The 21,668-nt window shown below is 38.2% G+C and overlaps 3 protein-coding genes and 1 non-coding gene across 7 annotated transcripts; 1 reads left to right on the top strand and 3 right to left on the bottom strand.

Annotated features, from left to right (window-relative positions):
* Window positions 1-216: 216 nt before the first annotated feature.
* On the bottom strand, window positions 217-3,756 carry LOC125223773 (calcium-dependent protein kinase 20-like). The gene is made up of 7 exons (XM_048127068.1): window positions 2,623-3,756; window positions 1,823-1,966; window positions 1,606-1,758; window positions 1,314-1,429; window positions 972-1,139; window positions 636-860; window positions 217-556 (listed from the first exon to the last, which is right to left on the bottom strand). Exons 1-7 carry the CDS (start codon window positions 3,449-3,451, stop codon window positions 452-454), a joined length of 1,740 nt encoding a protein of 579 aa, XP_047983025.1. The 5' UTR covers window positions 3,452-3,756; the 3' UTR covers window positions 217-451.
* A 5,814-nt stretch (window positions 3,757-9,570) lies between these two features.
* LOC125185778 lies at window positions 9,571-9,707 on the bottom strand. The gene has a single exon (XR_007170276.1). It is a non-coding gene; the product is annotated as a small nucleolar RNA Z247 (small nucleolar RNA).
* A 1,413-nt stretch (window positions 9,708-11,120) lies between these two features.
* LOC125219274 (protein downstream neighbor of Son) lies at window positions 11,121-16,615 on the top strand. Of its 4 annotated transcripts, none has more exons than XM_048121201.1 (15): window positions 11,121-11,248; window positions 11,419-11,557; window positions 12,288-12,358; window positions 12,444-12,573; window positions 12,715-12,803; window positions 12,893-13,046; window positions 13,127-13,317; window positions 13,742-13,941; window positions 14,016-14,114; window positions 14,488-14,609; window positions 14,761-14,862; window positions 15,147-15,253; window positions 15,388-15,475; window positions 15,825-16,021; window positions 16,123-16,615. In XM_048121201.1, the coding sequence occupies exons 2-15, from the start codon at window positions 11,438-11,440 to the stop codon at window positions 16,337-16,339; spliced, it is 1,887 nt and encodes a 628-aa protein (XP_047977158.1). In that variant the 5' UTR covers window positions 11,121-11,248; window positions 11,419-11,437; the 3' UTR covers window positions 16,340-16,615. The 4 variants fall into 4 exon arrangements, with proteins under 4 accessions (XP_047977158.1, XP_047977160.1, XP_047977161.1 ...); XM_048121203.1 differs by having other exon boundaries at window positions 11,138-11,267; window positions 11,422-11,557; XM_048121204.1 differs by having other exon boundaries at window positions 11,144-11,248; window positions 11,422-11,557.
* Window positions 16,616-16,858: 243 nt separating this feature from the next.
* LOC125219524 (myosin-binding protein 7-like) lies at window positions 16,859-19,987 on the bottom strand. The gene is made up of 5 exons (XM_048121524.1): window positions 19,862-19,987; window positions 19,564-19,781; window positions 17,882-19,382; window positions 17,570-17,616; window positions 16,859-17,243 (listed from the first exon to the last, which is right to left on the bottom strand). The coding sequence occupies exons 3-5, from the start codon at window positions 19,229-19,231 to the stop codon at window positions 17,135-17,137; spliced, it is 1,506 nt and encodes a 501-aa protein (XP_047977481.1). The 5' UTR covers window positions 19,232-19,382; window positions 19,564-19,781; window positions 19,862-19,987; the 3' UTR covers window positions 16,859-17,134.
* Window positions 19,988-21,668: the final 1,681 nt, after the last annotated feature.

The raw sequence follows: 21,668 nt of genomic DNA, 5'->3' as shown, positions 1-21,668 counted from the left end.
TTATGCTTGTGCTACCTTTTGTAAGAATTGACATGACTCTGTATGGATTCTCATCCAATTAAAGTATCCACTAGTGTTCTTGAATTGCAGATATATCATTAATACTTTCAAGTTGTATCTCACGTGCCGCTCATAAATATTTTCTAATTCTAGAAGATTGTAAATTGTAATTGACACAAATAACCATTCAGAATATTAATTTTCCGGAATCGCATATAGTGAATATACTATTATTTTTTAAATCATTTTCCAATTAACCAAATATTTATACACTGTGGACTATATAGACAACAATTTCAATTCAAGAATCGCAAAACAACCTAACAAAAATCAACCTAAAAATCTAAAGAAGGGCACACAACTCATCACTATTCTCTATTCATCCAACTTCTTTTCTTGCATCTACACATAAATTTACACAAACTAAAAAGAAAAATAAAAAGTTTTTTTTCTAAGAACTCTTCATTCCCATGCTTATGCTACTCTGTACTACCTTGCCCCCCAAACTACTGTCCTGCATCATTGACACGAACTCGCTGTAATCAATGCGGCCATCCTGAAACAAACAAGACAAGTTTATGATTTTTGGAGAAATCCAACATCAGAGCATGAATAATGGAGAGAGGGAGAGGTACGTTGTCTTTGTCGGCTTCACGGATGATGTCATCCAAGTGGACGTCTTCTATTCCAAATTGCTCGCAGACCTGCTGGAGCTCGTCCCTTGTGATGTAGCCGCTGCCATCTTTGTCAAAATACGAAAAGGCTGCGTGTATGTGATCCTCTTTCTGCACTTTGTTTAGGTGCAACATTGCTGCTACAAATTCCCGGTAGTCTATGGTGCCACTGTTGTCGAAATCAGCCTGCATTGCCAACAAAATCTAGTTAAATCACAACAAAAACTAATCTTTCAAACCCAGCGATGCTATGGTTTTGATATATAGTAGTACTACTGTATATCATTATCAACTCACAGCTTGCATTAGGTTCTCTATTTCCGAGTCTTTGAGGTTGGCCCCAACTCTAGATAGCCCTTTCTTGAGTTCTTCAAGTGTGATGTGCCCACTATTGTCTACATCGATCATTTTAAACATTTCCTTTAATCCTGCGATTTCCTCCTCAGATAGGCTCTCGGCGATAACCTGCAAAGGTTGAAGCAATGATGTAGCCATCAGCTCACTAAGGCGACTGGTATGCAAAGATACCACTTGATATCGTTCTTAAAATCAAACGTTTCATGCATATACATGGATTCCAATTAAGATTGTATTGTTTCAGTTAAATAGTGTTCATAAGAGAAAGTAGAGAGAACTCACTCTAATTGCAATCTTTTTGATTTTGTTCATCGCAGAGAATTGCTTCAGTCGACTTAGAACAGCTGAATCAAGAGGCTTATCTGGAGCAACACCATCAACTTGTACCCATGGATGGCCTAAATACAACATATTCATACTTTAATGGGCATTCCATATGTTTTGAATATGAAAATATCTTGATAGATGCTAGTAGCCACATTCCGTTTTATTCTCTACCAAATATGTTATTCCTGCAACTTGTATCTTCTTAAACAATACCACAGATCTGAGAAGAGCGAGATGATAAACTCACAAAGAACTTGGTGAGCTGTTAGCCGCTTCTTAGGGTCTTGTACAAGCATTTTCCGAACGAGATCCTTTGCACTTTCGGATATACTAGGCCAGGGTTCCGAAACAAAGTCAAGTTCGCCTTTCAAAACCTGCTCGAAAATTCCTTGTTCCGATTCTGAAACAAAAGCATACATTAGCCTGATCGCAGCAAATAATAGGGATCAAGAATAAATTCTTACCATCCCAAAATGGTGGAACTCCACATAACAATATGTAGATAATAACTCCCGCACTCCAAACATCACATTCTTGGCTATAATGCTTCTTTAGTACCTCTGGGGCCACATAGTAAGGGCTTCCAACAACATCATTGAATGTGTCTCCTGAGTAAACAAATACAAACTTGATCAGGCGTATGCATTAAGGGACTGAAGTGCAAGGATGTTTCCAGTCGAATGGTTAGAAACAAAGCATGACCTTAGTCAGAGAATGGCGAGACGATAAATGTTATTTTGCTCATTGAATAGGAGAAAGAAATTGATAAGAGAAACTCATTCAGAACATCGATCACATAGTTCCTAAAAACACACTTCTCGTTTGATTTAACACTAAAGGATACAAATTTAGACAAGTTTAGAGTTAATGACTTTGCTACAATGAAGATAACAAGATTCTTTCCAGGTGGTTCAATATCATTTCCCAAGTACAAAGTGATATGCTTATTTGATATCTCTTCTTCCATCTATTGTCATGTCATCATGCTAAGGTCAGGATTGTTCTCAAATTTCAACAAGCTAGTAGTTTATAATCTAACAGCTCCAAGCCTAGATTCTTCTTATGACTTAAATTCAACAATGAACAAATGGCATAGAATATAAATAGCCACTCTTGCAAAAGTTTTCAATTTCCAAATGAACCAATTATTGAAAACATCCCTTGATGTCAAAAGGTCATAAAACACAGTCAACAAAGTGGAACAAACTCACCCATCATTCACCTGAAAAAAAAAAAAGAGAACAAGATGCAGGTAAATGAGCACCTGGCTTGAAGAAAGCAGAGAGGCCAAAATCAATGGTCTTAAGCAGCGACTCCTCCTGCTGATTAACAAATAGGAAATTCTCAGGTTTCAAGTCTCTATGCATAACTCCTAGGGAATGGCAGGCTTGCACAACACCAACTATTATCCTAGACAGCTCGGCCGCCTTCCTCTCAGTGTAATGCCCCCTTTGGATGATCCTATCGAAAAGCTCTCCACCTGCGCAAAGCTCCATCATAACATGCACTGCCACAGCATCCTCAAAAGCCCCCACAATAGAAATCATGTTCGGATGCCCTGCCAAGTGGTGCATGATCTGAATTTCCGTCCTGACATCCTCCACATCCTCGGGCGTTGTCAGCTTCCTCTTAGCTATTGTTTTGCAAGCAAACTCCTTGTTCGTCCCCTTCTCCACGCACAGGAATGTCGTCCCAAACTGGCCTTGTCCTAGCTTCCTCCCCATAGTAAACTTCTCCTTCATATTCTCCGTTTTCCGCTGTAGAACTGACTCCACCTGTAGTCCTGCACATGACACTGTCTTTGCGTATGCAGGCTTGTTCTGTTTTGCTGCATCGGCCGGCTTATCGTTGGTGGTCGTCTCTACCTTGGGCGATGGCAGAGGATCCGATTTCTTAGGCTCCTCCTCGGGGGTGGTATTGGTCGGTGTTGGTAGGGTGTTGTGGACGTCGGAGTTCTCCTTGTTTTTGGTGTTGCCACCGGAGTCCTGATCCGGAGGCGGAGGGGTCTCCTTCGGCTTCCACACGGCGGCGGTCATGGATTGGAAGAATCCAGGATTCTTCCCTGTAGTTGGCCCTGCGCAATTGTTCCCCATCCAAACACTATTCCGATTTGTGGAAATCCCCAACTCTTTTGAATTAACGTGCCCTAATTGATCGCGAATCACCCCCAATTTTCTGATCAATCGTCTTCTTATCACCTTCAATTTTCAACGTGCAATCAATTGGTGCAACTGCGCTGCCGAATCAAAATTGGACAATGGAGAAAAAATCTGAGCGGGAGGGGATGAGAAAATTGGATGAGGAGAAATGACAAAATAATGCGAGAGATTAGTGGGTGAGTCAAGTGGGATGAGAATTGTGGCATTGGATTCAGATTTGTTTTGGTTTAATTTCTACATGTTCTTTGTTCCGCGCAGAATTGCAGGAGATGACCAGCCCGAATTCTTATATTTGAGCATCCCTTTGGTCTCATGCAATGTATGTTATGATTATCAGATTCGTGCCTCCAAATAATAATATCACGTACGTTCTATGTTATGAATATAAATTATACTCACGGCAAATAAAATAGACACCACGTTTTTATTTTTTCGACGCATGTATATAGCATTTATTCTATAATGTTTGAACTTTTTCAAAATTCTACATCAACACATGCATGCAAATAATTTATTTTTTCCAAATATCCATATACATATAGTATTTGCCATCTTCCATAACCAAATCTAAGATTTAAACAAGAGCATTTCACTGGGACATTTAAATTGCTAATACCATACTATTCACCAAAAATCGGGATATTTGGCGTATAAATATTTCTCCATCCTAAAATGGGTAAAAGACTATCTATAAAAAGAGATCCGAAAATTAAAATGGGACAAAATGGTTTTGAACTCAAGTCAATGGGTTGTAAAAAACTTATGAACCACTATACTAGATAGTACATCATTAATATATAGACCGACACATTAGTATATAATAAAATAACTCCCTCTGTCCGCACACTAATCCGATCTATGTCCATATCCGATACATGACTCACGCAGTGCCTGAACTGGTTAGAAATACAATATTATTTGTATTGACACAACATAATAATTGCATAAACTCGACACAATACGATAATGACATATTGATATGCAGCGACAAAACCAAAGATTTAAATAAACCGGTGATGTAATTTAAAGAAATGTTTTTGAAAATGAATTAAACTTTAAGATACATTATCTTTTATGGTACGCGAAATTGTTAATTCCTAAAATTTTGATTGATCATATCTGATTTTTAGACTTGAACAAAATCTGAAAACCAAAAATCTAGACTAAGGTATCAACAATACACGTAATAATGTTTTTCAAGTATTTGATTAGGTTTATTGTATTTGTAAATATAAGTAATTACTTATTTAATTTAAAAATAATGATTTCAATAAAGAATTATACACAAATTATAATCTCTATCATTAAATTATTAATAGATGCATGTAATTCTCAAATTGTATATCTACTTGGTTAATTAACCGAAATCAATTAAAAGTATAATTTAAGTCTTACTATTACAAGTCAAGTTCAATTCCACAATTCATCAGCCCAATAACACAAATACGCCTCTTTTCTTCTATCTCTACCTCCTCAACCGCAGGGTCATGGCAGGGGGACGAAGTCCTGCCAGAGCGGATACTATTGGCCTACGTTGGGTACGTCCCAAAGACACAAACATAACACAACAACAACTCAAATTTATTCAGGTGTGTTGCGAATATGCTATGATCCAATGACGGTGTGATATCAGACTTGTGGCAGTGCAACCAGATAATGGAATGGGGAGCCATGGAGGCAATATATGACAAATGAAAACATAATTTAACTATAACCAAGTAATAAGAATAATAAATAAGGAAGTAAAATAATTAAATTAATAATATTAATTATTAACGAGTTACTCGAATTTTGCCTTAGCTAAACTGGAATAATCGTATCCTTATTATGTCGATTTGATAAGGACATAAACATAATAAAAGTTGGCACAAATCTATTAATTTTGAGATGTTCATGTTGTGTAAAAATTGTTAGCCTACATGGCAAGACAACCCTGAAGGAAAATGAGAAACTCCATTGTTTTAAAAAGAGAAAGTTGCTAGTTGTATTACTATAAATGATAGGATTGCAGAATACATTACACAGACACATTACCTCCTTATATATAAGACTACTAAAGCATAAAGAAAAGGGAACATAAAACTGATCTAATAGCCATTAGCCAGCAACTCAGCATGGGACCACTTCCTGTAACAATAACAAGAATCAGATATTCTTCAATCCATCTCCTTTCACCACGTCGCTCCATGACCGTTTGTGATCTTTTTCATGAGCTGGAATGTGCTCATTACTCGACACATGTCCATCATCCGATGCATCAATTTGTTCAACTTCATCAGGTATCTTTACATCTCCAATACTCCCCCTCAATCCAAGTGCAGATCGTGCGATCACACTAAGCTTAGCACGTAATCTAATGAAGGATTGTCGGCTCAATGGTTTAGTTAACACATCTGCTATTTGATCCAGAGAAGGCACATGACGAAGCTCCAGTTCCTTTGCCAAGACTTTGTCACGAACAAAGTGCACATCAATTTCAATATGCTTTGTTCTTGCATGAACAACAGGATTGGATGCCAATGCCATCGCACTAAGATTATCCACCCAAATGATAGTGTTCCCTTCATGCTTGATCCCAAGTTCCTTGAAGAGAGAGTGAATCCAAGTGACTTCGGATGCTGCATTGGCCAAACTCCTATACTCTGCTTCCGTACTTGATCGAGCAACCACAGATTGTTTTTTAGAACACCATGAAATCAGATTATCCCCAAGATATGTACAATAGCCACTTGTTGATTTTCTATCGTCCAAATCCGAAGCCCAATCTGAATCAGAGAAAGCTGTAATTCTTGTATTTGATTTCCTGATGTGAACACCAAAGTCCAAAGTACCGGAAAGATACCTTAAAATCCGTTTAACTGCTCGCCAATGTGTATCCAAGGGTGAACTCATGAATTGACTTACTTTGTTGACAGCATAGTTGATGTCAGGGCGTGTGATTGTAGCATATTGTAGTGCACCCACTGTACTTCTGTAAAGCTTCTCATCAGGTATAGGTTCACCAACAGATTTGCTGAGCTCAATGTTGGAAATCATGGGTGTAGGACACCCTTTAGCCCCTGTCATGTTAACCTTTTGAAGAAGATCCTTGATGTAAGAAGCTTGACATAGATGAAAGCCATGATCAGTTTTGAGGATTTCAACACCTAGAAAAAGGTTAACCTCACCAAGATCCTTAAGAGAGAAATGTTGATGGAGCTGTGCTATGACTTTGGAGATAGAGGCTGGAGCATTCCCTGTAATCAACATGTCATCTACGTATATGAGTAGATAAATCTTTTCTGAACCCTTATGTCTATAGAACAGAGAGGCATCACACTTTGACTGACGAAAACCAAGGTCAAGCAATACAGATAGGACAGTGAGAAACCAAGCCCTCGAGGCCTGCTTTAAACCATATATAGCTTTATTAAGCTTACAAACTAGGAGTGGAGAGCCCTGTTCAAATCCTACTGGCTGCCTCATGTAGATATCCTCCTCTAAGTTTCCATTAAGAAAGGCATTGTTCACATCCAAATGTGTAACAGCCCAACCATTGGAGATAGCAAGACTCAAGATCAATCTAACAGTAGTTGGCTTCACAACTGGGCTAAATGTTTCATTGAAGTCAAAACCTGCTTGTTGAGAAAATCCTTGAGCCACAAGCCTAGCCTTGTATCTAGCTATGCTCCCATCAATAAATTTCTTGATTTTGAAGACCCAAGTACAGCCAATGAGGTTTTTGCCCGGTGGAAGAGGAGTGAGAATCCATGTTTTATTTTTCAGAAGAGCCAAAAATTCTGATAACATTGCTGCTTTCCAGATAGGGATCAAAATGGCCTCAAGAGCTGATCTAGGGAGAGTTGCAGGGGATAAACACAAAGTGAAAGCTTTGGGCTTGAAAATACCAACCTTGGATCTAGTCACCATGGGATGAGATGGGGTATTATCTGGGAGAGGTGCAGATTCAACATTATCTGTGAGAGGTGCAGATTCAGTGGTTGAAGCAATAGGAGCAGGTTCAGGGGTAGGAGCAGAGTTAGAGATAGGAATTGTAACATCAGCTGGATCAGATTGATTAGCAGAAGTATGCATGTGTGCAGGTAAGTTAGAGAGAGGAGAAACAAGCCTGCTCTCATGATGAGAAGAAACTGGAGAGTGATGAGGAAGAGATGATTCATGAGAGAGGTCATTCCTAATAGGACTTGAGATGCAATCAGGGGCTAATGATAAAGGAAAAGAGGGAATATGAGGCATACTAATGGGAGGAGGATAAGTGGAAGTAGAAGAGATAACAGAACCTGATTTATAGGGAAAGACAGATTCATCAAATAAAATATCTCTTGTGACTATCACTTTACCATGAGGTAATAAGACTTTATAGCCTTTGTGATTTGGACTATAGCCAAGAAAGATGGAGGCAGCAGACCTAAATTGTAACTTATTTTTGTTATAGGGTCTGGTGTATGGATAGCAAAGACACCCAAAAGATCTCAAGAAAGAGTAGTCAGGCTTGGAATTTAGAAGCTTTTCATGAGGAGAAAGGTTTTGTATGATTTTAGTAGGAAGAAGGTTAATCAAGAAACCAGCTGTAATAAAGGCATCATCCCAGAAGTGAAGAGGCAGACCAGATTGTGCTAAAAGAGAGAGACCAGTCTCAACAATGTGTCTATGCTTCCTCTCGGCCAAACCATTTTGTTGAGGGGTATAAGGGCAGCTTACTCTGTGATGGATTCCACAATCTTTTAGAAATTTAGATAACGCTTGATATTCACCACCCCAATCAGTTTGCAACATTTTGATCTTACTGGAAAACATATTTTCAACCAAGGATTTAAACTGTTGAAACACTGCAGGAACATCACTCTTGTTCTTTAGCACATATATCCAAGTGTATCTACTATATTGGTCAATAAAAGACACATAATAAGAATAACCATTCCTAGATTTAACAGGGGAAGGCCCCCATAAATCACTGTGTATTAATTCAAGAGGAGTGGAGTAGACAGTTTGAGAGGAATTGTAAGGAAGTCTATGAGCTTTTGAAACACAACAAGAATGACAAGGGGATTTAGTTTCCATTGATTGAAAAGGAATATTACATCCATTGAGTGCATGTTTGACTACATCAAGAGTAGGATGGCCAAGTCTATTATGCCACAAGGCTAGACTGGAAACTACACTACTGGTTCTAGCCTGTGAAGAAGAAGCTGATGCTGAGTGCACAGAGGGTGAATCTGCAGCTTGATTGAAGAGAAAACTGGAATTGGAATGAACTTTGGACTTGACAGCAGGTTGCTTGACTCGGAAATGATAGAGACCCTTCTCAAGATTGCCCTTGAGCACGGTTTCCTTGGTTGCCTGGTCTTTCACAAGACAAAAAGTTGGGTGAAATTCAAAATAGACATTATTGTCACAAGCAAATTGAGAAACACTCAGCAAATTTTTAGTGACATCAGGCACATGAAGCAGATTTTTTAAAATGAGTTTTCTGGAGGGAAGAGATGAATAGTTAGACTCTATGTGTCCTTGACCAATATGAGCAATTTTAACACCAAAACCATCACCTAAATGCAATTTCTTACCACCAGTGTACTCTGAAGATATGTTCAAGTTGCTGAGATCACTGGAGATGTGGTTCGATGCACCAGAGTCAGGATACCATGAGGCAGATGCATTCCCATCAAAGTTGTACTCAGATGAGATTGAACCCGAATGAAAATTGCTCTGTGGTGGAGGCCTGGTCTGGACTAGGTGTGCCGAGGGATTAGGAGTGTATTGTTGTTGTGGCCTAGCTTGCGGACTTTGAGGTGAAAAAGAGTGCTCAAACCTGTACCAGCACTTACTTGCAGTGTGCCCAGGTTTCTCACAAAGTTGGCAAATTAATCTCCCGAAGCTCCTACCTCCTCGACCAGATCTCCCACCTCTGGAAAAACTTCTTCCTCCACCAGTAAAGCCTCCTCTATTGTGTTGAGGAGAAGGATCCTTTCTTGGATTTGCTTGCTGCACTATATTCAGAGAAGGTTGAGACCCTTCAAGGCTTCCTCCAGATGCAGCAACTCCTTCCAATCGTGATTCAAAGCTCAATAATAGGGAGGAAACTTCTCGGACTGTCCATGGCTCTATTCTGGATGAAATAGAAACCACCACGGGGTTGTAATCTGGGCCCAATCCTCCAAGAATATGAAGAATCTGATCATCTTCAGAAATGCAGCACCCAGCTGAAGACAAGAGATCACAGCATGTCTTCATTTTCCCCAAGTATTCTGACATAGATTGAGAATCTTTTCGCATGGTTTGAATCTGCATTTTATACTGCATCATTTTTGCCTTGGATTGGCTAGCAAAATTTGTTTCCAAGGCTTTCCAAATGTCCTTGGTGGACTTCAATCCAACTACAAGAGCCATTGCACTCTCTGAAAGGGAAGAGAGAATCCAGGCAGAGAGCCTCAAATCTTGACGACGCCAGGCCAAAAACTCCGGGTTTGCTGCCAGATGCCCTTGTATCGTCACCTTCTCTGGAGGTGGAGCATCCTCACCAGTAATGTATGACTCAAGGCCATGACCCCAAATGGTTGCCTCCATTTGATGTTTCCACATGAGGAAATTGGTATCCGATAACTTCACAGAGATTGGTGAGTTTTGAGGAAATTGAGGAATTTGGGATGGAGATAGCTGAGCGGAAGTGTTGGATGCATTGGTGCCCTCCATTATCACACCTAAAAAAAAATGAAGAAAAACAAAGTAAAAGAGACAGGATCAGGATCCTGCTCTGATACCATGAAGGAAAATGAGAAACTCCATTGTTTTAAAAAGAGAAAGTTGCTAGTTGTATTACTATAAATGATAGGATTGCAGAATACATTACACAGACCATTGCGGATGCTCTAATAGCCATTAGCCAGCAACTCAGCATGGGACCACTTCCTGTAACAATAACAAGAATCAGATATTCTTCAATCCATCTCCTTTCACCACGTCGCTCCATGACCGTTTGTGATCTTTTTCATGAGCTGGAGTGTGCTCATTACTCGACACATGTCCATCATCCGATGCATCAATTTGTTCAACTTCATCAGGTATCTTTACATCTCCAACCCCTTTCGCTTGATTTCACGAGTCCTGTTCTAGGGATGGGAAAATGAATCCACGTTACGGTCTTGCAGATGTCTCTATACTACACAAGTGATAAGTTATTTTAGCCTAAACTTGAAGCTTATATTTTAAGATTGTTCGCCAAAGTTTATAACTTTTTTTTGCTAGATTTAGTAACAAAGTAATTAAATCGATATATTGATATATCACTACGTAATCAAAGGCTATCATAAGTCAAATCAATGATAAATTTAAATATTTGCTTGAGATTTTTGTAGCTCTTTATTTTTATTATTTCTAGTAATGAATTTCACATTTTATTATATTTATATTTTATTATAAAATTGGTATACAATATTACCTTTTTCATCTATTTTTTATATACTCATTAACATATGTGGATCGAAATAGATGGGACAAAGGGTGTACTTGTGAGTGGTATTATATTTTATCACAAATTTATCCACTAAAGAAGACCTTTCTAGAAAAATATGAAGCCCAAAGAAGTAGTCCATCTCAAATAGAGGGAAACAAATAATTCAAATCAATCCAAAACCAAATTTGTTTCCCCCCTTTATTTAGTCGAGCCGCATTCTCTCCTCGCTAGAACACTATTCGAATGATTTCTGGATTTATCTGACTGCCTCAAGTCGCTGCGTTAGTTCTTCTTCTCTAAGTGCGATCCTAATTTTGTTTGATTGTTTGTTATTGCTATTTTTCTCTTTTCCCTCTACTGTTCCCTAGATTGAGGACGAGTTTGATTTATTCCCCCAATTTGAGTTTTTTGTGTGCGTGGATCTTATGGATTGTATTCATGTAATTTGCAGCAGTTGCTCGCGGAGAAGGATGAGTAATGTTGCGACAGCAAGTCAATTGCCGATGCCTAATAATCTTCACTATGGCGGTGTTTCTGCCGGAGGAGTTTCGAACACCAAATTGAAGCGGAAAACCCCCTCGGAGTTGAGGGTAGCATTTCCAAGCCTTCATCTTTCAGTTTCGTTTTACAATCTGATTAATTTCGACATAATATAGTCACACTCTATTGATCAGATATACTCTATTAAGTGATGTCAATCTTTACATGCTTCATTTATCATTAATCTTCACTATCGGTAGTGGTGGTGCATTTAAGCTGCTGAGCTATACAATTCTCTCAGAGGCCGAATTGGGTAAAAATAATGTACTATAAAAGTGCGGTGAATGGTGACTTAATTTCTAGTTTTCGTCTCTATTTTGTTATAAGTTGAATAGGAGTGTGACACCAGCTTCAATGTTATTCAAATCTCTCAATGTTATTCCAATCCATACACCTTTCTTTGCATACCATCATGTGTGTTTCTTCACGTACACATGAATCATGATAGACCCTTAGGATTGCCATTTTAGTGAAACTAAAAGTGTCCCACATCCATTTCTCAGCTAAAAACAGGCATATTATGCTGTTGGTTATGCTAAGAAGCAAGAAAAGAGACGGAACTCGATGCCTAGTCATTGACAATGTCTTTGTACTCATCATAGGTTAATCTGCCACTTGTGTACACTGGAATGTTCCCAAAATCTTCAGTTTGGCCCTTCTATGTGTTAATACCAAAGTCTGCCCCTGTATGATTCAATATATATGATGTATCTGTTGATTACCAAGCAGCAATAACTACCTATGATCTGTAACAGAATACTCTTTTCCTTTACTCGACAGGGGGAACTACTGAAGAAAAAGAATTTACTGGATTGTTCAGACGAGCCTCCAACTAAAACTGGCTCCATGAGGTAGAATCATTCCCATATTTTTCTTTTGCTATTACCTTAGATACCTCATGGCTCAGACCTTGATATCATATCTTTGTCTGTTAAGGAATGCTGATGGAGCAGTTTCTGGGAGCAATAAATCTGATTCATTAAAAGCAGCACGGTTCAGAAGGATGGACGAACACTTTCCTGTCACTAAAACTAGTAGGATGTTTTGCAGAAAGGAAAATCTCAAGGTTACTAGACTTTAATCTAGGACATTTTTTATTGCTTTTGCTGATATCATCCCATCTTTTAAGTTAGTATTTTATTATGAGATGGTGGATTATAGTGTTGACCTAGTACTGCTTGAAGATATTGTCTGCTGACAACTGCAGGAAAATATTCATAGCAAGTGTGTTGGCAGCATGAAGAGTTCGAGTCTTACTTTGGATTCAAATGATAAACATGGGCTACAGAATTCATGGTACGGATTATACTGAATGAATTATTATCATTCAGTTGTGTCTTTGTTTTTGTGATTCAGAATGTTTGATTTCTACATGTACTTGGAAGTTTGGAGGGCACTGTTGCTTCAGAAGGTGACAACGACACTTCAAGACAAATTAATAACAATTCATGTGAAAATAGCACTGCTAATACTTTTAAGAGTGTTCGGGAGTTATCCCTTAGGGGTGGAATGATATACAACTCCTCATCAGTAGACATGGTATTTTCACTTTCTGTAACTTCTTGACCAGGAAAGCACTCTTTGAGGTCTAAAATGTGAAGTGCTCTTCTTGTTTTCAGGGTAAAGCTTTAAAAGGTCTGGTTTCATGCGAACCTCATGCTTCTTCAGCTCCACTTGCTCAGTCTATGCATAGATCAGGGAATATTGCGCAGCAACGCCTTTCAGAAATCCATATACCTGGACAGAAGAGTCCACTAGATTTGACACTAAAAACTAGTATGCGTGTGCTGTCAGCATCGTCTGTGAATTGGTAAGTTCACTAGTAAAATTTCTGATGCCCCAAAGACTACTAACATCTCTATATTTTAAAGTAGACAAACCAGTGTAATTATCATCCTGTAGACTTGTACATTAGTATATAAAGGGCATCACTGACTTGTGGTTTTCTACTGTTCCCAGTGACACCTTCACCTGTTTTTGTGAGTGTTGACTTATGTGTAAAAGAGCAGTTTTTATTTTATTGTTATTTGTTATCTATAAAAGTGAGATGGACGATGTCTGTTTGGATTATTTTTCTATAAATCTACAGGTTGTACTTTTTCACAATTTATACATCCCCTACAGACTACAGCGGCCTAACACTTAAAACTTGGCTCAAACTTTCACCTGCTGGATATGAAGTTATCAATGTATCAGACTTTAAATGCTGATCAATATAATTAATGGTTGTACAGGTTTTATAGATTAAGTACGTGTGCCACTTTAAACGACATGGGTCTATTTTCGCATGAGGGTTTCCAAGGCCAAAGTATGACCTCAGCGCACCCTATCTGCACCAGCCAAATCGCAAGGCATGGGGTTTTTCATTCTTGGGTGCACCCCCAATCCAGTCTACCCCATGTAGTTATATCAGCATTGACCTCTGCCGTGGGAGGTATTTTCGGTTAAAAGGTTATTTCTTATCTCATTCCATTTCTCCTCTTTTTAATAATGTTATCATTTCTCAAGGGCAATTGGATTTCCTAAGTAAACGACAGCAGGCATGGGAGGATTCATTTCGAAGTCTCTACTACATGCTGCGAAAGAAACTGTGTAAAATATTTTATGGTAATTGTCTTCTTTCATATAATCTTTTGATGTATCTGACTGTCCGGTGAATCATCACACTCTGAAATTCTCCTCCTCTAATCTGACTCAGCTATTATTCATTGGATGGAAGTAATAATTATCTATCAATTGTATTAATGCCTAAACCATCAATCAAGGTGACCCTCAAAGTTATCTTCTCTTGCAACGGTAGTGGCACTTGATTTATTGTAGATTTTGGAACATCATTTCTAATTGAGAATGCAATAGTATCAGTTGTCACACAGGCCCAACCTAGCTCAATCATGGCATTTTTCTGTTTTAACTTCAAACTGTAGGATTTGCTATGCCTTCTCAATGAAAATTCATTTGTTTTTGCCCTGGACATTTGCAGTGTGCACAGTGCACTTTGTAGCTATGTTTACCATATCTGATGGCCCAAACAAAACCAAGCATTCTTGCTATGCCTATGTGTCTCAATCAACGAGAAATCTGAGGTCACTTTTGAAAGAACATGTGAGTAATTTATTCTTCTATAAGTATTTCCTACTTGAAGTTAGTTACAATTTGTCATTGCTTGAACTTATCTATTTCTTGTGTGGTCATTCACTTTGTCATTGTACTGGTTAGCAAGAATAATGCTTTCTTAAACACTATGCTTTTGCAGGATGCTTCATTTTCTATGCCTCTTTGCCACTCTAAAGTAGAGGAGGTTACTGCAGAAGACCTAGTTGCACTCTCTGAAATTGAAAGAAACAACCTTGGAAAGGTTAGAATCCGTCCATTTTGCCTCAGTGGTATCTCGTAAAATAGGGTGCTTGAGCTATATGATTGTTTATTTATAATTGTGGCATGTATTCATTGTTGAGGAATCTACACTTCTACAGATGTTATTTCTATGATATGGTAGTCCTTATCTTTCCAGTTGCATTGCTGTATGAGCCAAGGTTGCTTGCTTTTAGAGAATCAATTTCAAGAATGATTAACTTGTGGAGTATTTAGCAAACTGATTCCATAGCTAACCCACACATTTTATTCTGCTGAATGATGCAGACTCGAGCTGTGGAATCCCTGACTGGAGTTGATAATACCCCACAATCTTTGTTAATGTTTGCTGGGAAGAATGTGCATGGCTTGTATGATTTTCTGTTAAATTATAGGTTGGTATCTGGCATTAGTTTGTTCATTTACTTATTAGTACTTGGTAAAGAAGGAAAAAAGCTGAAGTACTTAATATTATGAAGTTTTATCTGAGTTTTTCTTCATCTCAATTTCTTCATTTCTTTGGTTTCAGATCCCTTTACAGCCCTTTGATTGGTAGTGACGTTCCAGTTCTGTATTCACCAGTTCCTTTTGAAAATGCTGCACTTTCTGCTCCTGAGGTGGGTTTTTAGTTCTCACTATGTTTTTCTAGAGCATGCATCATGAATAGGCAATACCGTATTAATTACAGTTGTTTGTTGGAGTGTTTGTGATGAAGAGCATGCCATGATAACTTCTAGAAAATAGTTAGTCTTTTCAGATACATTGTACCTCTCAGCTTCCACTTCAAATTTTACCAGACCAGAAGTTAAAAAGAAAAATACCGGCTCTTGATGAATATTAACATTTCCATAGCATTATTCTCCGGTTTCAGCATTTGTTGCACGTATTCTTACATTTGATCAATTTTTTCCTTCATTCCCTTTGCAAAATTCACCCTTCTTATAATACTCCCTTTGCATTGTGCAGATCAGATGCAAACAGGTTAGAAGAGTTGAGCATATGTCTTCACAGCTAAAGGACTCTAATATGTATAGTGAACCTATGAGAAGTTCATCTTCTGGCATCAGCTATAGTATTGAACTTAAGGATGCGTATATTCCTCCTTGGGTAGTTTCTGGAGTTTGCGATGCTATTTGCTCTAACGGGGGTGACTTTCAAGCCAGGTATCCCGGTCTCCCATTTCATATGTTTGCCTGTCAGGTTAAGCCCTTCTGCAATGCTCATTTGTGGCTGCTGCCTTAAATTTGATTTGATATATATGCAGTTTTGTGACGGAGTCCACATCCATTGGCTTGAATGTTGGTCTAGACTCAACTAACCAACCTCCCCAGCAGGTTGAGGCAGAGATACCAATGGAAGAGCAGGATCTTTCTTTTGGTATTCCAAACACCACTCTTTCCCTTCTAAGACATTCTGCCTTTTTAAAAGGACTGAAGTATGGTGATACTTCTTATACAGCCTTTTTATCACCGATTGATTAAGGATTAACATATAAGCTCTCTCATATCTGAGCCTTTGTAGATTCTGATGGATAAACATTTTGCTCACCGCCTATTAAATAATGGGAGGGATATTTATTTGTATGTTTTCAGCTGTAATATCTAAGAAACACCTTTACTTAGACAGTGTTACAGAAGGCAATTGAGCAATACAACAAACTGCGCCGCTCGACTGTTTTTTGGCAATGGCGCTATACTACGATGTACCCCCATTTTTATTGAGAAAACTTATATGTGCTCATTAGTAGTACACGCCCAGATCTGTGTTTTCATGTTTCATCTTCTCCTTCATTTTCTGGCTATGTCTTACACATTTTGAGATTCTCATTTTTGTGGTTCTTGGAAAAAATAGCATGGGTTGTCTCTGAACTTAGATGTACTTATTTAATGTAGTTGAAGAGAATTATGCGATAATGCTAGTTATATAATTAATGCAGATTCTGTAAGCTACCGATTAGTAACACAGTAGAGGCTATGCAAATTAGACTAATTCTTTTTAACTGAGGGTGGAAAAATCGTTTATTTAGCAAACAATAAACTTGAGAGTTCATCCAAAAACAAATACACAGAAAAGAGGCAGCAAAGAGGCTTGCCTTTGCTAGGATAGACAGGTTTTCGAATATTGGTGACTGACCACAACGCTAAATACAATGAACACAAGTAAGGAGCAAACAATGGCTATCAAGCACCATACCAATCAAGCTGCAGCTAGAACTTAAGAAAAAAACTAACATCCATTTTGATGATCAAAGACATCACATACTGATTTTCCACTTTTTAGTTTTGTGTGTTTGTAATGAATTGATGCCTCCATAATCCCACACGAGGGCTCCTGTCTAAAAGCACTAACGTGCCAATATTGTTGGCTGATAAACCGAACATGTACCTGAGAAAATACAAACAACTTTCATGAGCACAAATGCTCGCTAGAATCAAGTGCAACAAACTTTTTGGAGCATCAGTATACGTTCTGTTTCAATCCTCTTGTTCGGTTTTATTGATTTACTCCTACATTTTGATAGTTATGAGTTCTCAGTCCAGTTAGTTTAGAATCAAAGCTCTATTTTCAGTCCCTGGATATAAATGCTTTATACTTAATGTCAGAGGTAAGCCAATATGCAGGCAGCTTCGCTTAGAGAAAAGTAGCCTTTAAGCAATAAGGCTAAATGCAGCAAAAGACAATCGATTATAATTTGATGGATATGCACGTACCTGGCCCTTCGTCCTTTTCTCCTCCAGCTAAAAATAGGAACAATCCACTGAAAAGGAAAAGGAGTAAAATATGGTCAGCAGTTAATGAAATAATACAGTATATCCTAGGGATGAACAAGAGAATTAATATTCAAAAGGCATAGTAATATAGTCGAGGTCAGTAATAATCACTACACCAATGAATGTATTCAAAACTTCTTAGCATGGTCCAAAGAGAATTATCGAAAGTTAGTTTTTTAGTAAAATAGTCTGCTGTATCATGGAGAGACATAAATGAACAGAAATAATGTCAAATCTTGTTATCAGAATTACCTTGAATATCGACATGAAGGTAAATTTCCTGGTCTCGTTTTGCTTCCTCAAGGGGATATTCTTTGGAGACATTTCTTTGCATAAGTTCTGCGCTATCTCCTTCAACAGCACTACTTGTGCTTTCTCAGTCCCCATAGAAATAATTGCTTGTCTCATAGACTCTCTATCAGCCTCAAGAGAATGAAGTCTTGCATATAACTTTTGAATCTCAAGGTCTTTAGAACTGGAATAATTCAACTCCTCATCACCACCAACACCAAAAGAAGAAGCATTGCAACTCATTGGCTGATTATGAATAGGTCCCTGTTGAACAGAATCAACTGTGCAGACTCTGTCGCACGATTCATCTCCATATTCTGATGCATTATCTGCCTTCCTAGGATTCTCCTCAATATAGGAAAATACTGACTTCTTGAAACTGCCGGCAAACTTTGGAGAATAACACTTGGAAAATTCTGGGCCCTTTTCTTTAGCCATTGCAAAAGGTGATTGTTGGCCGTCAGTACAGAACTTCCTAGGTCTTGGAGAATGGCCAACTATTACTTTTTCAAGCACTTGTTTTGCATTAACTAATTCACCATCAGGATAAATGGCTTTTGGACTTTTCTCCAATTGATTGATTCGACAATCCAAATCCTTTAATTGGTCGCTTGGATGCGGAGTTTCCCCAAATGCATATTTCTCAATATCAGGCATTTCATCATCACCAATTGGATAAGTTAGTGAATCATTCAAATTGCATTTGAGAGGAGGGTACATCTCATTTACATAGTCAAACTGACCTTCAATGTCCTCAATCATGCTGTAGTTCCGGCTCATAGCCTGGACGACTCCATCCACTTCAGTCTCTGAGAGCCCATAGCTCAACATCTTCTGTCTATATGCCTCAATCTCATAAGCAAGTGACTGTATGGCTTCCTCCCTCTTATACAACATATCCTCCAATCCCAACGTCTCCTGCTGATCATGAGCCATTCTTTCCTCTGCGAACCTCTTAAATTGCCTTAATTCCATCTGAAACTCCGCTTTATCCTTCTGAAGCTTCAGAATCATTGAGAGAGCTTCATTGGCAGCCGTGGACGCAGCATTCCTCTCTTCCTCCAACTCAGAAATCAGGTCATCAATGGTCTGCTGCTGGCTGATCACCATCTCACGGAGAGCCGTACATTCATTTCCTATCTCTACACGGGCAATTTGGGTGGAGAGGCAGGTTTCTTCCTCAAACTCATCACATTTTCGCTTCACAGCCTGACCACCAGTCCTCTCCATCATCGAAGAATCGTTGCAATCGGAGTCGCGGTCACAGCATTTTATCTCGCTGCCCGATGTGGGATAATCCCCAGACTCCATTCACCACCAATACGGATCTACTACACACTCAATTCCACCATACTTTCTTCAAAGTAATCAATACTCCCCGCGCTGAATACTCGACAAATAAATAAATACTTATAAAACAAACAAATTTCCAGCAGGTTATAAATAAATTTCCGGTTCGTTGCTGCAAAACAGAAAACGTGTATCGTTCCGGATCAAAATAATATCCTCATGATCCCTAAAAATGTAAAAACATATCTATTATCCTAGAAAATTCCAGACGAAAATATAATGTCAAAAAGCACAAAATCTGAAGAAAAACAGGTATTTGAATTAGTAAGTGTGTGCATGCGTGATTTGGTTACCTAGCAGCTCTGATATAAACAAATGCGGCCAAACGAAGTTCAAATCCTCCGAGGAAAATGCCTTCCATTGTGGCTGCTGATTCAAATTTCGCGGCAAAAAATGGAGAATTGAGGTAAAGAGAGGGGGAACACAAATTGAGCAAGAGAGGAATTCGCAGGCGTTGTGCGGTCAGTGCTTCTGGTATTTGATTCAGATTAGCTTCGTTTGGCGTGGAAATCTGCAGAGAGAGAAAGAGGATTAATCGGTGTTTGTTTGCTATTTTTATAAACACGCGCCAACATCAGCCATCGTAATTACCTTTTTGCCCTTCCAAATTACTCAGAACCACTTTCAATCCCGTCCCGATTAATCTAGCCGGACGGCCGCCATCTCTCTCTCGTTCCGTCTCTCTCTTTCTCTCTACCTTGTTTTTGCCTTTATAAATATACATCATCACAACTCACAACCCAAAGTTATACATGTTTGGACACTTTCATTCTCACCTCAAGAATTTTTGGGGTACGTAAACTCTATATTTCTCCTTATTTTCCGATGATTGTGTTTGCTAATATTCTTAAAAAACAGTTGTCCTAATTATCAAGGATATAATCAACTAATCATGTAACGCAAAATTGGGCTATTCCGACGGGAAGGTGGACTACTAAGGGCATACCGGTTTCATTTTAATTTAATTTAATCGCTTGGATTAATGTCATTTACCTTGTAATACCAAAAATAAAGAATTAGTTTAGCTTTAGTAATGACAACATAAGAAAGCGTCTGTTGCGGGGAAAACGATATAATAGGCTAAAGAGAAAATTGGAAAATACAGTATAGAGTTAATTGTAAATAGTTTGAATGATATTGTCATTCAAATGTAAAAATCATCTACAGTATATTTTAGTTGAATTAGATTCTCAAATTACTATTAATTTCAATTATCTAAATGAGTCGAGATTTAGAAATAGTTGCAAGGACAAAAGTAATAAATACGCATTCTAGTAGTATTAATTCCTAATAAATGTAAGGAGCTGTCATGTTAGGCCCAATTAGTGGCATTTTTGGCTTGATGACAATGCTAATTGAATGGCATGAGCAATTCGCCTCAGCCCGACGTTTTTACACCGATAGATAGACACGGTTAACCCAATCTGTCAAATTTTTACGGGTGCATAGCATGGCTTGAGCCTAATATCAATTTCCTTACATAAAAAGACTCTAATACCCCTCAATTTTAGCCTTCTCCAAAAAAAATACTACCACTCCTACCTTTCATTGGCAGTTTGGCACCTCTGTTTGGGAAAGTGAGAAGATTTCTGCATGCCTTCCCTTCCCTCGTCCCCCAGAACCCACATGTTACACTGTTCTTCTGCAGAGCCGAGCCGTTAAGTTTTCTACCTGTTTTTGAAAGTTGTTGACTTTGAAATCGCTGTAAATTTGGTTTGTAGTGCAAAATTAATTAGGCTATATCCTCCATTCGCGATAATTAAGAACCTCGACTTAAACGTGTACCGTTTTAGCTGTTGTACAAGGAACCAATGGCAACTCTCTTTGGCCCTCACCAAGTTACTAATATTCTTGGAGAGTAAATCATCAGAATTGGAATGGTAAAAGGGGTACGTAGAAGTAGAACAACATTTTGATATCAAAGTTGCAGATGTGAAATTGTCAAGTGTGTTCCTTTTCTATTGAACCAAACCGTCGACATTTATTTACCTGATACAAATATAATAAATCAAACAACTGATTTTTTCAAGACCCATTCAGATAAATCCAACTCATAACTATAACTGATGGAGGAACACAATTACAAAAACATACAGACGAAATTGTATGATTTTAACACTAATCCATAGTTACCCAATAAAATAATTAGTACTGCCTCCGATCCCAACTAATTGTTTGATAGTTGACTGGTGCAATTTGTAAGAATTTGTTTTTAACTTTATTTAAAAATACGAGTTTACCCAACAAACTAATAAAATGTGAGTTCACTTTTATAAGAATAATTGTGATTGACACGAGTTATTAAATCTGATGTCATTTTACCAAAAGTACTAAGTGAAATATACTCCATCAAATAATAAGGATCGGATAAATATAGTTTAGAATGGAATTGGGAATC

This window comes from Salvia hispanica, chromosome 4, assembly GCF_023119035.1.
Source record: "Salvia hispanica cultivar TCC Black 2014 chromosome 4, UniMelb_Shisp_WGS_1.0, whole genome shotgun sequence".
NCBI classification, from domain to species: Eukaryota; Viridiplantae; Streptophyta; class Magnoliopsida; order Lamiales; family Lamiaceae; genus Salvia; species Salvia hispanica.
The sequence above is the reverse complement of the archived record's forward strand: the minus strand, read 5'-3'. Positions and strand labels throughout refer to the sequence as shown.